At 37.0% G+C, this 17,637-nt stretch overlaps 2 protein-coding genes and 1 long non-coding RNA gene across 7 annotated transcripts; 2 read left to right on the top strand and 1 right to left on the bottom strand.

The window, feature by feature from the left end:
* Positions 1 to 845: 845 nt before the first annotated feature.
* LOC122291519 lies at positions 846 to 7,769 on the bottom strand. The gene is made up of 5 exons (XM_043099265.1): positions 6,142 to 7,769; positions 5,025 to 6,037; positions 2,463 to 2,669; positions 1,802 to 2,122; positions 846 to 1,436 (listed from the first exon to the last, which is right to left on the bottom strand). Exons 1-5 carry the CDS (start codon positions 7,316 to 7,318, stop codon positions 1,389 to 1,391), a joined length of 2,766 nt encoding a protein of 921 aa, XP_042955199.1. The 5' UTR covers positions 7,319 to 7,769; the 3' UTR covers positions 846 to 1,388.
* Positions 1,325 to 2,257, top strand: LOC122291523. The gene is made up of 2 exons (XR_006236664.1): positions 1,325 to 1,467; positions 1,849 to 2,257. It is a non-coding gene; the product is annotated as an uncharacterized LOC122291523 (long non-coding RNA).
* On the top strand, positions 3,768 to 16,816 carry LOC122291520 (ATP-dependent zinc metalloprotease FTSH 9, chloroplastic). Of its 5 annotated transcripts, none has more exons than XM_043099268.1 (14): positions 3,768 to 3,997; positions 8,814 to 9,695; positions 10,489 to 10,554; positions 10,630 to 10,764; positions 11,011 to 11,076; positions 11,485 to 11,670; positions 11,764 to 11,850; positions 11,938 to 12,051; positions 12,171 to 12,292; positions 12,404 to 12,512; positions 13,552 to 13,677; positions 14,365 to 14,688; positions 14,766 to 14,889; positions 16,215 to 16,816. In XM_043099268.1, the coding sequence occupies exons 1-14, from the start codon at positions 3,893 to 3,895 to the stop codon at positions 16,253 to 16,255; spliced, it is 2,487 nt and encodes an 828-aa protein (XP_042955202.1). In that variant the 5' UTR covers positions 3,768 to 3,892; the 3' UTR covers positions 16,256 to 16,816. The 5 variants fall into 5 exon arrangements, with proteins under 5 accessions (XP_042955202.1, XP_042955200.1, XP_042955203.1 ...); XM_043099266.1 differs by having other exon boundaries at positions 3,770 to 3,997; positions 16,131 to 16,816; XM_043099269.1 differs by lacking the exon at positions 3,768 to 3,997 and adding an exon at positions 8,309 to 8,723 and having other exon boundaries at positions 16,131 to 16,816.
* Positions 16,817 to 17,637: the final 821 nt, after the last annotated feature.

Raw genomic sequence — 17,637 nt, 5'->3', positions numbered from 1 at the left:
ATATAAAAAAATTATAATAATTATATAAAATAAATTAAAAAAATTATGAAAACAAATTAGTCAAATTGTTTATTCTATTTTATAATTAGTTGAGAAGAATTGTAAAAATCAGTAAAGAATCTAAATTATTTTGTCATTGTTGACTAAATAATTCAAGAGTCAACGGTCGCAGCTGAGTGGATAGGGACCACACGCCCGCCAAGGTCCTTGATAGATTGTTATTCGCAATTTTCCTTAGAAAAGTGGGGTTTGAATAATAAATTCAGAAACGAGAAAGAAAGTTTAAAATTATATAAAATATTTTTATAATATTTTTTTAAAATTAAAAAAATTAAATTATTTATTGTATGTTTTTAATTAAAATTTATAAAAAAGTATAATAATTAAATGAGATAAATTAGAATGAGTTTTGACTAGAAAAAAATAAAGACTTGTGGACAAAGCTATCCCTTGCCGACAGAGAGAAGCCGAAACGATTGATTGATAAATAAATAAATACCAGATATGATTTAAATATAAAACCTTTGACGCACTTTGTAAAAAAATTGTTTTCCAAGTTTGACTGACTTCAGATAAATAATATTGTTATTTTATATTTTATCATTTCAAGCAAATTTGTTAATGTCATGTTTTATGTTGAAGTTCGTCTAATTAATAAAAAATCATTATACATCACCACTCCATTAGAATCTCTCACACTCCATTAAACAACTCATTGATCTAGGTCCTTGCATTTGTTAATAACCAAAACAGTGCAACTGACCCTACAGTGGCTAATGAAATAGTTATACAAAGAACCAGAGACGTTGTTTCATTTTAAAAGGGCATTAGCACAGAGAGTAAGCTGTAGTTAAGATATGTACTAAATTAGCAACTTACCTTCCAACACATGAACTAGATTAGTTTATCTACAGCTCAGCTCAAAGCCAGCCTCTTTCAAATTGGCATGAGGATAATGCAGCTCAACAAAAAAATGTGAGGCATTTCAGCTTCACTTCTATAAACTGGTTCATAAAACCAGCATGATCTCTTACCCTACCTTCCTCTCTCTCTCTCTCTCTCTCTCTCTCTCTCTCTCTCTCTCTCTCTCTCTCTCTCTCTCTCTCTATATATATATATATATATATATATGAAAGTTGGCTTCAACACTTTTGGTGGCCTCTCTCTGCATGGCCATCATTTGCCTCTGGGTTGGTAACCACCTCTTTGGATGTTGTTTCATTTTGTCAACGACTCAGTGGTCTTAAGCTGGCCAATTCATCTTCCCAAATATGTATGTATCCTCTCTAACCAAGTCTTCAGATTCACCTTTGAACTCCTCCACTGCGTCTGATCTATCATGGCCCTCAACTTTGTTTGGCCGATCAGTGACATTTATATATGGTCAATCAACTTTCTGAGATAGACTTAATTGGAAGATCAGGATTAGACGGGTCCTGTTTAATGTCAAAGACAAAGGTGTCGAATGTAAGTATGGTGCCTTCTTTGACTTTTTTCATTTTCATTTTGCAGTATTGCAAAGTAATGAAAATGCATGATTTTGCGGTAATCGATGATCATTGAAAACAATTGTTATTATGAAACTTAATTCTTAAAGATCATTCTAATGCCATAACATCTATTGAATTAGCTTTGCCATATTGAGTTCATTAGTTTTTCCTCTTTAGTCTATTGTTTGGTGTAGGGATAGTTCAGTTGGGATATATGTTTTTTCTTTATTTTTTTCGCATCTTCTCCTAATTTTTTTCCTTTTATCTCTTTCTTGTTTAAAGTCAGATGATATAAAATGCAAAATACTAACCTCTTCTACAATAATTGCATGGACGTCCGGATTTTCCTTTTCACCAGCAAGTTTCGATGGATCTACCGCTTCACATTCTGTCAACTTTTGAGATTCTTCCCAATTACATGTAGTATCACCAGACTTTGGCAGGTGAATTATGGTGTCATGTTCATGTAGTTTTCTTGAATCTTCTGTTTCTTCTTCGGTTCTTGAATCGTCGATCTCCTCCCATGATTTTATTGGTGTCGCATTCTGTTTCTCGTTGTCTCCCTTCTCACTGACTATTGGGTCATTGACTTTGTAAATAGTGCTGGCTTCTGCAATAAACTTCCCTGGTTCCTGTTCGATGTTATAAATGAAACCCATCTTAGACAAATCATCTGTTTCTTTTCTACTACTCCTTGGATTAATTACTTTTCCTCTTTCTTTCTACATGTTTAAAGATATACCCAATAATTATTTGTTGGAGTTGGATGCAAAATCATGTGAAATATTATATCGTTCATTAAAGCAATATAAGTAGAGATAAAATCCAATGGTAATTGAATAAAACTAGATGATGCATATCCAAAAAGAGAGAGAGAGGGGGGGGGGGGGGGGGGGGGGGGGGGACTTTAGGGAACTAACTATCGAAACTTGTAAAAATAATTCAGGAAAGATGAAAGTGTCCTTTTCGTACCATTGTCCCAAGTATGTTATTGTTGTCTTCTATTGGTTTTGATAGGCCAGTGCTAGCTGTGTTACTTATCCATGTTTCTGATCCATCTTTGATGGCTTGATAAGATTGTGAATTTTCGTTTCCATCCTTGTCATCAGGCTTGGGTTCATTCAAGTTGTCAACAGTGCTTGTTTCTTCAGTTGACTTCTCTGGAGGATTGCATGGTTCCTGTTTAGTATGAACTAAATATATTGGTAAGACTATTTCATTTTTCACATTGTAGCATCTTTGTATATCCTGATATTTCTAGTTATGAAAGCAACAAAAATGGACACGCTATACGGCAACATTGATATGCATTTTTTGGTTGGTGTGTGTGTGTTTGTGTGTGTGAGAAACAGAGAGCGAGCAAATTAATACTAATCCTAAGAAGTAAAACAAATACACACATATAATATTAAAAAAATAATTGAAGCAACATTCAATATAAATATACTCTTCCCATTTCGTAGTTACAAATAAGACTAGGCTTCATAGGCTCAACTATGATGTTCTTTCTTGATCTAATGTATGCACAAAAGTATTCATTATTGTAATAGAATCACTAACCAGCAAATTTTCAGAACCACGATTATTAGATGGGTAAGTACTTGAATCCTCCACAGCATATTTTGCATTTTGAGGTCCAGTTGGAGTTAAATTCGAAGTTTGTTGTTTATCCGATGAATTAGTATTTGTAATGTCCTCCAAAAGAGATTGTAAGATATCCATGGGTATGTTTTGATTTGGATATGATGAGGCGTGACCAATTTGGATATTTTCTGCTAATATGGAATTTGGAGATGATGAGGAACTTGAGTTGCTAATGACCTCTTCAATCACCCACTCTTTCCGTGCAACTGATGCATTTGGGTCATCAGAATTATGGTATATCACAGAAGCTCCACTTGCTATGACATCTCCATTCTCTTGAATTGATTTCAAGTTTTCTGGAGCTAAATTCAAAGGTGGTTGTTCATCCAGTGTCCTGGCTCTTTCAGTGTTCTCCAACTGAGATTGTAAAATATCTCCATGTATCTTTGGATTTGAGTTTGATGAGGCTTGACCCATGGGGGTCTTTCCTGTCAATACAGACTTTGGAGATAAGGATGAAGAGTTTATATGGACGTCTTCGATTGAGGACTCTTGCTGCTCTGTTGATGCATTGGGATCATCATAATTCTGGTCCACCCTAAAAGCTCCTCTAGGTAAGGCACGTTGTTCATCTCCATTCTCTTGAACTGATTCCAAGTTTTCTGGACCTAAACTCAGATGTGGTTGTTCATCCAGTGTACTAGTTTTTGCTGTGTCCTCCAAATGATATTGTAAAATATCTAGGTATATCCTTTGATTTGCATTTGATGATGAGGCTTGATCGATTGAGATGTTTGCTGTGAACAAGGACTTTGGAGATGAGGATGAAGAGTTTATCAGAACATCTTCAGTTGCTAACTCTTGCTGCTCAGTTGGTGCCTTGGGATCATCATCATTCTGGTTCACCCCAAAAGCTCCTCTTGGTAAGACACTTTGTTCATCTCCACTCTCTTGAATTGATTCCAAGTTTTCTGGAGCTAAATTCAGAGGTGGTTGTTCATCCAGTGTACTAGTTTTTGCTGTGTCCTCCAAATGAGATTGTAAAATATCTAGGTGTATCATTTGATTTGCATTTGATGATGAGGATTGATCGATTGGGATAGTTTCTATGGACATGGACTTTGGAGATGAGGATGAAGAGTTGATCAGGACGTCTTGAATCGCCAGCTCTTGCTGCTCAGCTGATGCATTATGATCATCATAAGTCTGGTATACTCTAGAAGTTTGAATTGATATGGACTTTGGAGACAATGATGGCCTTGAGTTGATAGTGACCTCTTCAATCACCAGATCTTGTTGTGCAGTTGATGCAATAGGATCATCGGAATTTTGGTTTACCCTACAAGCTCCACTTTCTACAATACTTCGTTCACCTCCACTCTCTTGAGGCAATTTAAAGTATTCTTTGGCCTCAATTGGCTTTGGCATGCCCATGATGCTCTCATTTTCAGTTAGCTTTACTTGATTTCCTCCAACATCATCATTAGGCTTTGAGTTCTCCTCAGTTGGTTTCTCAGAGTCAGATATGGCTTGATACTCAGTAGGCTTTTCAATCTCTTGCTTGTTCAGTAGCTGCCATCCATCATCTGTGTCTTCATTCATCTTCAATTCTTCCATGTTGGATATTGCGGGGTCTATTGTGTGATTAACATCATAGACAACATTCGTCTTGTGAGGGTATGATAAGTCCTGATCAATCTTCATGAGACCAAAGGGTGAGTATAAAAGCTAACTATTCTTGTTTTTACTTCTTAAATTGAATATTTTATTAGTGTAGGTCCTAAAAAGAGGTAATAATACTCACAAAACAAATTTATTGAAAGTTATTTGTTAATTAACCATAACATAAGCTTTGATTTTCAAATGATTCCATTTGAACATCTTCAGATTTGAATTTGTGTGCTGTTACAAATATATAAGAACATCTATAATATCATAAAAATCACTGACCTCTGGTTTTTCAGAATAAACTTCGTATGAATGAGGCACCAACTCCAATGGCATTGTTTGTTTCAGATTTCCAAATGAAGACGGATCTGAATAATCAGAAAACTGGGATTTGGGTTCCAAAACTCTTTCAACTACTTGTTTGACATCATCATGGATTTTGGGGTCAATGTTTATTGACCAAGCTTGACTGTCTCCAGATATGTCTATTGTTGAGGATGACAATGAACTCACATCAGTTGATTCTTGATCATCTACCTTTAGTGGATTTATAGGTGACGCAACAACATCCTCGGAAGTCTCGTTGGCTCGGGACAATTCTAATCCTACAATATCCCCCTGGCTGACTTCATGTGTTCCTCTTGATACTTCTTCATTTTCCTCTATTCCAGATCGCCGAGACGAGGCTCCCCACATTTCTTCACTGCCAAAAGTGTTTTCCTTTTCACTTTCCTCATCATATGTCAATGATTCTCCATCTGTGGCTGAATTGGAGCCATCTACTGTTAGTGGAGGTGAACCAACTTCTGAGACCTCCACTTGCAAATCGGAAGCTATGGAGCAGTTTGAAGTATGATAAGAGCACTGACCAGCAAAAAAACGCTGGTCACCCCTTCTGTTCATTTCATTTGCTGATAGGCTACAATCAAATGGGTCATTTTCAGGCTCAACCAGTAGACAACTTGTAGATTTTTGAGCAGGATTTGATTCCACATCTTCTAAAACCCCAGCTACATAAGCATTGAAGTTCTGTTCATTTTCTTCAGATGAAGATAATGAGTTTGACTCATCACTGCTGCTTAACGACTCCATGCCGTGAGATCTTTCCATTTCCTCCTCTCCTTTGATGTCATTCGGGTCATTTTTGGTATTTTTATCCTCTTCATGCGTGATTTCCACTGAGTTTATTATCTGATTGGGAGCTTCTGCTCCAGTTTCAACAAGATCAGGGTTGCCATGAATATCTTCTTTATGTAATAATAATTGTTCCATTCGCTGATCATGGTCTCCAGTTCCTGCAAGGAAAGAATAGATTTAGAGGCAGAAGTCACAGAAGCTTCCTAATCAAGGAAGAAGAAAGAAAGCATTTTAAGTAACGAAGATCTCAAAATGGCATTACTTGTCTGCCTATAGAATTTGTAGTATCCCGATCCCTCCAACACCCCTTTCTTCTCTGCAACATAAAAAGGGTTAAAGTTTTTGCCACGACGTTCTTGCTTGGATTCCAATGGGAAAGAGGGTCCTAAACTGAAGCTTTCATGCCTGCAGAATAGCGTTTCCTTATGAGCTGCCATGAATTCTTGATGAAAACTATCTCCACGGAGATTAGGCTTTTCCTCAAGTGGGTCATAGGGAAGGTCGAATGGGTTCTGTTTTGGAAACAAAATAGAAGGAGCTGTATCAGGAAATTCTAAGCCTTCAGTTTCATCTAGAACGCTTAGATCAATAGTGTTGTTTCTTGCAAGAAAAATTGGAGAAATTTGACTAGAAGGAACACCGCGCATGCCACCCCATCCCCTTTCAACCTGCATGCTAAATAACTTTCTCGCTCTTCTTTTTGCAATTAGACTTTCCAGCCTCCTGTTCCTTTCTATCTCTGAAAAACCCAAATCCATAAGATTTTTCTGATCATCCTCTGTCCATTTCACAGCACTATTCCTATTATCCTGTGTCTCCTCTTCATCATCATCGTCTGCTTCTTCCATGTTGGAAGCCTCTATCCTAGTACCACCAACATCAAATTGACAAGCTTGTGGTGTGCCATCACTTGACTTGATTTGGGACTCTAAATCTTCGGAAGATAAGAATGGGAGATGTTTATCAAGAATTCGAATATCTTCAGCTGCCGAGTCATCAGTAGAAGCTCCATGTTTAGAAGAGTAACTTTCTTCTTCGTTCTTACCAGTTTGTTCATCCATTTCTCTGTTCTTTCTTCGCCTACTTGTTCCCCTTCGTAAGTAAGAGCAATCATTTCTGTTGAAAGCAATATCATATTCAACAGACCCAGAATTCTTGTGTAACATCCCATTTTTCCTTCTTCCATCTCCTTTGACACAACGGATGTAGGACTGCTCCGAACTCCAGAAGATTCTAAGAAGAATAGCAATACAAAATATAAATGGGGAAGTGTAGGCCAAGAAGTTGAGGATGAAAGGAAGAAATATGTATACAAGGAAGAAGGACACAGAAACCGAAAATACAAATGGATGATTCTGTATAAATCTATAGCTGATATTGATGGAAAACTCAAGGATTCTACAAATCCAAGCTTCAACACCCTTTACATCAATACCCATATCTACTTCTTACGACAATGTAAAAGGATAGATTCCAACCAATTTAAATATATATAGTTCACGACCCACCTCTAGAAACTGATGAACAAAAATACCCACATTTGGAAGAGCACCCTAAAAGTCTGTCTGCACAATTAAAAATAAAAATAAAGTAGTTTTTGAAAACCAATTTAGAGTTGGGGATTAGTTTTTTCATAGAAAACTAAAAGAAGTGTGGGAAACAAATGAACAGAAACAGATGGAGAAGAGAGGTTAGCTTTCCACGAAAATGTTTGGCAGTAAAAAGCTTAGCCTTGTTCCCCATAGCTCTGGGATTGGTCTGTCATTTTTAGAAAATTAATGTTTGGCTAATGGCTGTTGGAGATCCTAGAATTCAGTAGTTTGACATTCTATTTATCTTCCTATGTTGGTGGGATAACAGGGACAAAATAGAAAACAGGTATGGCAAGGACCCGGTGGTTGTTACATTATGTACAAAAAAACGTGTAGTTTTCATACGGTCTCACATCACATTATCTTGTGGTTTTCAGTAATCGACGTTTACCACCACACATATTTATTGTTGAGAAATGAGGATATTTGCAGTTTTAACGTACAAAACTTATATATATATATATATATATATATATATTTATAGATATTTTAAAAACGATAAATTTAGAACATACATTAAAAAAAGTAAACCTAATTTTTTTTTATAAAAAGAATACGCAGAATTTCCATATTTTAAGATTATATATAGAATTATTTTATATTATTTCATAATGAGCCTTGAGATGGAAAAGTATTTTTTTCATTTACTTAATAAAAATTTTATATATAATTATTTTTACGTACTCTTTTATATATTTTACTGATATAATTAGTTGTATATTAAAAAAATATATATAATTAATCATATCAATAAAATATATATAAAACTGATTATATGTAATATTATTTTTTATTTAATTATCTATTCATTTGCATTCCTCAAAGTCACAACTCAAGCCCAGCAAATTCACGAAGGAAGCCCAATAGATCAAAAATATCTTGAGCCCACCTAGCATCAGCTGAGTCCGTGGCCTAAAACTTCGGAAGCATCAGCATGTGGTCCTCAGTTTGCGCCGAAGGGCGCTTCCTGATTTGCGCATCTACCACGGAATCACCTGCGGTCCGCAGCTAAGCTAAGCTGTTTTCCAGACGTGTCGGATAAACTCGACCTTAGAGCATTAAACCCATGTGGTCAGCGTCATAGACAATTCCCCTAACAGACGACGGTCAAGATCTGAAGATTCAACGTAATCGTACGGGCCGCAATTCAGGTTCAATCCGTCTGTCTCCCTGTGTGTGTCAGGTCTCAGACCTTGGCCTAGCCCCATTGGTAGTGTAAAATATCTCTTCCTCTCGAGCACAGGCCTGCATGGTGCATATACACACAAGGATATATAAAGATAGAATTTGTTTAGATATATATTATTTATATTTTAATTTTCATATTAATTTTGGTTTTTAGGGTTTCGGAATGTCATCGGTGGATTCTCTATGTCCTATACTTCACCAAAATATCCATTTGAATTCGTATCGGAAGCTTCATCACTGTTATGGATTGCGCTTCTTTCGCGGTCAATCTAGGGTTTTTCACCAGAACGCAAACCGTTATATCCCAAGCTCTTTACCTTTCCCGTCGACCAACCTGTACGGACAAGATGCTTGTGTTTCAGATAATTTGGAGAGGTTCAGTCTTTGGGGAGGTTTTACGAGAGACTGCGGGTTCAGAAATAATCGGATTCGAGCAAGTAGTCAGGACGGCGATTCGACTACTGGTTCGAGCGGAGCGAGTGAGGGCGAGGGGAGCCAGAATCCCCCAAATTCGGGTTCTTCGACGCCGAATCGGCGGAAAGAAAAGCAAGGGAAAGGGAACTGGTGGTGGCCAAATGGGAAAAAATGGCAGTGGCAGCCCATAGTTCAGGCTCAGGAGATTGGAGTTGTGCTTCTGCAATTGGGGATTGTAATTTTCGTTATGCGGCTGCTCCGACCCGGGATTCCGCTACCGGGTTCGGAGCTGAGGTCTCCGACCACTTTCATAAGCGTGCCGTATAGTGAGTTTCTGAGTAAGATAAATAACGACCAGGTGCAGAAGGTTGAGGTTGATGGGGTTCATATCATGTTTAAGTTGAAGTCTGAGCCGGGGAGTCAGGAAACTGAAGTTGGGGGAGCGAGTAGTAAGTTGCTCGAGTCCGAGTCTTTGCTCAGGAGTGTGGCGCCAACGAAGAGGATCGTTTACACAACCACTCGGCCTAGCGATATAAAAGCTCCATACGAGAAGATGCTCGAGAATGCTGTGGAGTTTGGGTCGCCTGATAGGCGGTCGGGTGGATTCTTGAACTCTGCATTGGTAAGTGTTTTTTTTTTCCTTCTACTTTTCCTGTTGTGGCGTTTCGTTCTATATCGCATTTTTTGTTTACCTACGCTGTTGAATGCATTGGAGATCATCCCTAAGTGTAGAATCGTATATTAGGTTTCATCCCACATCAGAACCTGTGTTAACAAACATAACATGCAAGAATAGCCTAAAAGTTCGCCACTTTTCCTCCACTGGCATGTAGACAATTACCTAAGTATCAGCTAAATCTCTTTGCTGGTAGCGAAGAATGACGAGTTCTTTTCTGCAATCACAAGTTTGCTAGCATAATGTTCACGACTGATACGGTATCTATATTGTTGGTACGTCAACCAGCGGTTGTCTATTATGATTCACATAATACTAGTCTTTCTAATGCTTGGAAAATACTTTATTTTTCAAGAAAAATTGCAAACTTAAGAAAAAATGGGGCAACCTTCCCAATGTTTATTTTGTAGCTCAACTGTTATTGTAGTTTATTCAGAATCACAAATATGCCATACTTCAAGAAGTTACTTTACAATGAATCATTGAATTTAAGTTTTGCAAATACATAATATGTGTGCCTGCATAAAGAAACTAAAGATAATACTTTACTATTTTGTTAGGAGATTAAATTCTACAAGGCTGAATTCAGAACTGAAGTAAAAAAAAAAATACTTGAGAAAAAAAGAACCTAAGTAAAAAATACAATATAAAACCTCGCTTCTGTAACTGCATTTTTTATTGTAGTTTGTTTCTTGTGAGCTCTAAGTTCGATATCTTGGCTTTGAATTTTCTTTTGTAGATAGCTTTGTTTTACGTTGCTGTACTTGCTGGGCTTCTCCACCGGTTTCCTGGAAGCTTTTCCCAGGTATGAACCACATGCTCCTTTTTCTCATACCTCTGATAGTTAAAACTAATGTGGTGAATATTTGCATGTATGCAGCATACAGCTGGCCAGATTAGGAATCGCAAATCTGGGGGATCTAGTGGTGCAAAAGCATCTGAGCAAGGTGAAATAATCACATTTGCTGATGTTGCTGGTGTTGATGAGGCTAAGGAGGAGCTAGAAGAGATCGTGGTATGCTAGAGACTACTCAGATTATCATTAAAAAAATTTCAAAATATATATGGAGTCCTAGATGCTTCCTTCTCATTCAGTAATTTTTTCAATATCTTCCTGGGCATTTAAGGGGGTATATTCATGACTTTCTTGTATCTTTTTCTATTTATAGTTGGATAAATTTCTTGTTTGCCAGTAATTTCTTGTATCTTTTGGACTTTTTAATAAAGAAAGTAATTTTTTATTGTGATCTTTGTTTGCCAGGAATTTCTTCGGAATCCTGATAGGTATATACGACTTGGTGCTCGTCCTCCTAGAGGTGTTCTCTTGGTAAGTTTTCCAGAGACTAAGAATGAATGTGGGCCTCATTATGAACCTACAAATATAAAGTTATGATGTCAATAGAAAGTTTTGATTACTGCTTGGGTGAGGCCAACCATTCTAATTCTCTTTGTAAAGATGTCCTGTACCAGAAGTTAGTTATTGTTTCCCGCTGTCCAATCTACAAAACTTTCTGGTTGACATTTTTCATGATTTGCACCAGACGGTGTAAATCTCTTTAGACTTGAGTTTTTCCTTTGCTGAACTCTTGAATGCTTTCCATCGAGTGTATGCATGCCATTCCATGTTGGTACATTATTTATTGATATGGTGCAAGATATCTAGCAGAGCCACCATTGTTACCTGTGATATAAGTTTGACGTCTAATTAGTAAATGTGGCACTTTTTATCTTACAGGTTGGTCTTCCTGGGACAGGTAAGACTCTTCTGGCAAAGGCTGTGGCTGGAGAAGCTGAAGTGCCGTTTATTAGTTGTTCTGCCAGTGAGTTTGTAGAGTTGTATGTTGGCATGGGTGCCTCCCGTGTGAGAGATCTATTTGCACGGGCAAAGAAGGAGGCACCATCAATAATCTTTATTGACGAGGCAAGATTCTAGGAATCTCTTATTTTGTTGGATAATTTATGTTCAATCTTCGAAGGTGTCAATACATTTTAGGTTACATTTTATTTTGTGTAGATTGATGCCGTAGCAAAAAGCCGTGATGGAAAATATCGACTCGTTAGCAATGATGAGCGAGAACAGACCTTGAATCAGCTGCTCACTGTAAGCTTACCGAGACATGGTTATCCAGTTTCTTGAACATTTTATCTTAGTCACTGATGTCAATCAGTGTGTTTAATTATATTTCAGGAGATGGATGGGTTTGATAGTAACTCAGCTGTGATCGTTCTTGGGGCAACTAATCGATCAGATATATTAGACCCTGCACTTCGTCGACCAGGGAGATTTGACCGAGTGGTTATGGTTTGTATTCTTGTTCTCTTATCTGTCCAAAATCCAAATGTTGAATTCTGACAAAACATGTGCTCCTTAGCGGTTATTCATCAATAATACTCGCATGGTTACTTCATCTTTGTTTATAGGTCGAACCGCCTGACAGGTGTGGAAGAGAAGCCATTTTAAAAGTACATGTTTCCAATAAAGAGCTTCCTCTTGCGAATGTTGACCTTGGTGACATTGCCTCTATGACTACTGGTTTCACTGGGTACTTGCCTCCTTTCTCCAATCCATCTAGAAGCTGCTGCTTCTTTACAAAATCCTTTTCGTGGAATCCATTGGATTGAATCTTTGATTCTTTGTTTAAACTTTTGTTCAGGGCTGATCTTGCTAACTTAGTAAATGAAGCTGCTTTGTTGGCTGGAAGACAAAAGAAACTTGTTGTGGAGAAAATTGATTTCATTCATGCAGTGGAAAGATCAATAGCTGTAAGTATTTAGGTCTTTGTCTCTGTCTGTCTGCTAGAAAGATAGATAGAGAGTTCTTTCTTTGGTATGCTTATGTTTCAATCACAATCATTTTTTTCTTCTTAAGCAAAATAGTTATGTAGATTGTAGTTTGCTGACTTATGACTTGATGACACACCTGAATTGGTGATTCTCTCTCCTCCTAGTTCCAAATTGGGTCCTTACATTAGTGCTTTTCTTGATCTGTTTTCTTGGGTTTATACCTTCTAACGATTCCTTTTCCTCTTATATAATCACATATACAAGAAGGGTGTAAATTGGTCCGGTCCCGTTCCGTTCAGGGGGGTGATGGATCGAAATTTTTGGTCCATCATTTTGCCTGGACCGGACCAAACATTCATAGGGACCAGACCGGACCGTAGCTATCGATCCAGTCGGTCCAGTCCAATTATTTTTTTATTTTTTTTCAAATAAATTAATAAAAAAAATTGTTTAAATTACGAAATTAAAATTAAGTAAATTATTAATGTGGATTATGTAACTCATTAAAAAATATATTTTATATGGTCAATGATAATAAATTAGATGGAAATTACATCATTAACTCATATCATTACTATATAAAAATAATATATTAAATTATTAAAAATATTTTAAAAATATATATAGGAGTTCGGTCCCATCTAGTCCAAAATTTATAGATCCTGGGACCAGACCAAATATTTTCGGTCCACAATTTATGGGACCGAGACCAACTGGTCTGGAGTTTGGTTCGAACAGAGTGGTTTGGTCTGGTCAGTTTTCTGGTCCAGACCGAACTCCTTACACCCCTACATATACTTGTGCTTTCTCCTTCCTTCCCTTGAGAATGTCCTTATTTAGATATTTTAGTTGAGTGCATTTTGTATTGCACTCTTGATTTCATTGTCCTGGTAGTAGAGGCTTTGCCCCTTCCCCTTCTTGACAGAAAATGTTCAGTGCATTGTAAAATTCTCGGTATGTAAGTAAACTTATACCTAGATTAACTAATGGAGAAAACAAATGTAATTACTTGTTTTAGGGCATAGAGAAGAAGACAGCTAAGTTGCAAGGAATGGAGAAAGCAGTAGTTGCACGACATGAAGCTGGTCATGCAGTGGTAAGCACTGCTGTTGCAAGTCTTCTTCCTGGACAACCACGTGTTGAGGTAAATCATTGGAATTGTTTACTGGAATGTTTTTAGTTCATACTTCTTCCTGTTTCCTCTTGTTATGGAATTGGAAAATACTGAACACTGGCTCCTTGAAATATGGTATCGCAAACAGAAGGGCAGTGCTAGAGTTGCTGGAACCCTACAAATGATAGCTCGCTACCTAGTAGAAATACCTGTTGTTAAAACTATCCCAATAATTAATTATCCTCATTCCATACTTTATACGTTTGCATTAAAAATATATGATAGGGTCTGAAAAATAGAACGTGTTGATGGATCATCTTTTTCTAGAATGCTTCTCTTTGTTGTGCATGTTTGCTTCTGTAATCTTTGGGCTGGAACATAGTTTGGTGTAAGGAAATCTCATTTGAATGGGGAATTGTTTCACAAGATCAATCATTTGAAAATTATATATTTTTTGTTTTGAGATGGAGTGTTAAGTTTGGCAAACTTGAAATAGTAGGAGATATTAGGACCACTACACATTCTATTAGTGAAACTAATAAAGGACCTTTTACTTTTTGTTTATAAATAAATGTCTTTTAGCCTTTTTGTTATGTACTAGACAAAAGTTACTTATAAGGTAGAAAATGAAGAAAAATTTCTAGAAATGTTTGGGAAGAAATTGTGAATCTGCAGAATCTAGCATATGGTCATTGCTAAATGTTCTTTCTTTATCAGAAGTTAAGCATATTGCCAAGGTCAGGAGGAGCACTAGGCTTTACTTATACGCCTCCAACAAATGAAGATAGATATTTGTTGTTCATTGATGAGTTACGAGGCCGTTTGGTTACTCTTCTTGGAGGACGTGCAGCTGAAGAAGTGGTTTATTCAGGTCGTGTGTCAACTGGTGCCCTTGATGATATACGGCGAGCAACTGATATGGCATACAAGGCAGTAGCTGAATATGGCCTTAATGAGACCATAGGCCCTGTTTCTATAGCCACACTTTCTGGTGGTGGAATTGATGAGTCTGGGGGAGCTGTTTCTTGGGGAAGGGATCAGGTCCTGTGATTTTGACTTTGTTACTTTTTTATAATTAGTATTTACTGTAAATACTGATATAGAATGACCATTAACAGGGGCAACTTGTCGATCTTGTTCAAAGAGAGGTGAAAGCATTGTTGCAATCTGCTTTGGACATAGCACTTTCAGTTGTGCGTGCTAATCCTACCGTTTTAGAGGGCCTTGGTGCCTATCTGGAAGGTGATACTCACCCACTCCTATGCGTGCGTGTGCATGTGTGGATATTTATATATATAGGGGTCTGTGTGTATGTGTATATGTATGCATATAAGCATGTATCTCAATTGTCTGTACTGTTTACTGCTTCCTTGGTAATATTTTCTGCACTACCACACAAGTTGCTAGCATTCACATGGCGTTAAGAATTTTAAATTCTGGGTCTGTCTCGCAGAGAAAACGTGGTGAGAAGGTTTTCCTGATTATGAAAGCCGGCTTAGAAAGTAAATAAACTGAACTAGTTTATAGATTTATCAAAGAACATAACATAGCAGATAATTGAAGAGAGATGGGGAAAAGTAGATTCATGAGGAGAGTTCAAGAGGTACAGAGGAAGGAATCATAGGGTCCTTGATCAAGAGAAAAACACTCAAATCTCTATTAATTAAGTTTTTTTTTTTTTTTTTAATTGGCACCGGGTGTCTAGGAAGAATGTCCCGACTAATCCCGAGGGTGCACAGGCCCTCGGCAAGGAGTTTTCTGCAAGTATACCTCGGGTAATCCAATAAGAAAATCTCTCAGTCCGATGGTCCCTAGAGATTGTTTGCACCTAAGGGGATTTGAATCTTAGACCTTAGGGGAGCATACCCCCAAGCCCAAGGCTTTTACCACTTGCCCCAACCCCTAGGGGTTCTCTATTAATTAAGTTAAAACTCACAAATAAAAATAAATAGATTAAACTTCAATTTTGTTTGTTACTGTGGAACTTTTCATAGACGCTATCATGCTAAAGTCTAATAAAAACTTGTCAAGAACCTATCACCAAAATCAAGGAATTTAGGAACCATATATTTTTTTATGAAAAGGAACCATATATGATACCTGATTTATCCCGAATTGAAACTAATTACCTAAACAACGCCTTAGATTAGCTCAAAGTCTAAGAAATCACAGTAAGGAGTCTTGGAAACTTGTTGAAAGCTCTCTACCATGTATTTGCAGTAATTTGATTGGTGAAAATAAGATTAAGACCTGTGTTCATGATATACTAAGTGCGTGGCCACTTCTTTTGAGTCTGGGGACCGGTGAAAATAAGATTGTTGTTCAGGTTACCCTGAACTTATTGGCCACTTCTTTTTAGTCTTGGGACTGTCTCATTAGTCAACGGGGTAATATGCAGATTGTGATTTTAAATCAGTGTTAGTTATATCATAGTAAGTGTGCCTACAGTTGGCCATGATGTTCTGATAGTGTTTCTTGTTCAGAGAAAGAGAAAGTCGAAGGCATAGAGCTACAAGAGTGGTTGAAACTGGTTGTTGCGCCTATAGAACTTAAAGTTTTTATTGCAGGCAAGCAAGAGTCTCTTCTTCCACTGCAGACTGGCTATTGAGAATGACTACCGCTTATTCTTCTGTTTTTGTGAAAGAAGTTAGTGACCAAGCTTTTAGCCGGTGATGCTGTAATTGCATCAGTGAACTCATTCTCCAGATTGGTCATGGCTCACCCTTACCACTTTGTATATTTCAGTGAGGTAAATTTTGGCTTTATTTATCGGCATCTACATCAGGTTCCATATCTCACACTTTACATCACGAGCTTAAAACCAGATTTAGTGAGAAAGGGCTGAAGATTTATCTTGGTCAGAGGGTTCTCTGTTGTCGCACGTTAACACGACACATTTGGGTTACTGGAATCCATTGTACATTGGCTTTTATAATTTTATTCAACTCTATACATCGTCTGGGATTGATTGTAAAGAATGTCAGTATCTTCAATTGTAATTGCTATTCAGTTGTATATGCCATGGTTCCATACATATCGCTGCACACATGTAAGTTCAGAAAGTCCAGATGAACGTTGTGAGTTTAGTCATTATAAAGGGCTTCTTTCACCTGTAGGGGCATTCTTCAGGACCACAAGTCATTGGATATGAAGGAGATCCATTTTTAAATCGATTAATTGTATTACTTTTTAACTATTGATCTAACTGGAAATGGTGCAGTACCAAACCAAAATAGGCTCATCAATCTCTAACAAGTTTTCTATCTCTTCTTGTTTTCTTGTTCTTATTAAGCCATGTAAACTAACATATATCGGCTAGTAGGGCAAGTTACTTGTCAGGCTCTGGTTGTTCATGGACTGGTAATTAGATTAAGCTGACAGCTTGAGGCTGACCACCAAAATAACACCAAGTGAGAGCTTGTTGGACTCTCAACAATTGAACTAAAAATTGTGTACTTTTTGTAGCAGATAAGGATCATAAGGTACATGACAGCTAGAACTGAAATAGCAGATAACAACATTAATTAAGAAAATAACAGACGAGGGGAACAAGAAAAAGGAGAATAGAAAGACACACCTCTTCTAAGTGATAAGTTTTATTAGCTCTAGGTTCTCATACCGGATGTAAAAACAAAGAAAAATTTTACTCATTATCTTTACACTATATATCTACTCTTGTGTTTTTTCTCTTAACAGCCTAACAAGTATGTATTGTATAGATTATGAGTAGAAGAACTCAAAAATAAAAAGGGCATACTTTTAAGAAGCTTCTCTAATAGTATTATAGTGAAACTTTTAAGAAGTTTTGATCCCTTAGAGACTCTTGTTATATTTCCAACTAGTCATGTTATTTACAAGTTTAGCATGTAACATACATATATTTTTTGAGAACTGCTACAGATACAAAAAGATTGTACAATATATCTATAAACTGATATGATTTTATGAAATACGTTAGATTTACTTTATAATAGAAGTAACTTTATAATC

The sequence above is a fragment of the Carya illinoinensis genome, chromosome 13 (genome assembly GCF_018687715.1).
Source record: "Carya illinoinensis cultivar Pawnee chromosome 13, C.illinoinensisPawnee_v1, whole genome shotgun sequence".
Classification (NCBI taxonomy): Eukaryota; Viridiplantae; Streptophyta; class Magnoliopsida; order Fagales; family Juglandaceae; genus Carya; species Carya illinoinensis.
The sequence above is the reverse complement of the archived record's forward strand: the minus strand, read 5'-3'. Positions and strand labels throughout refer to the sequence as shown.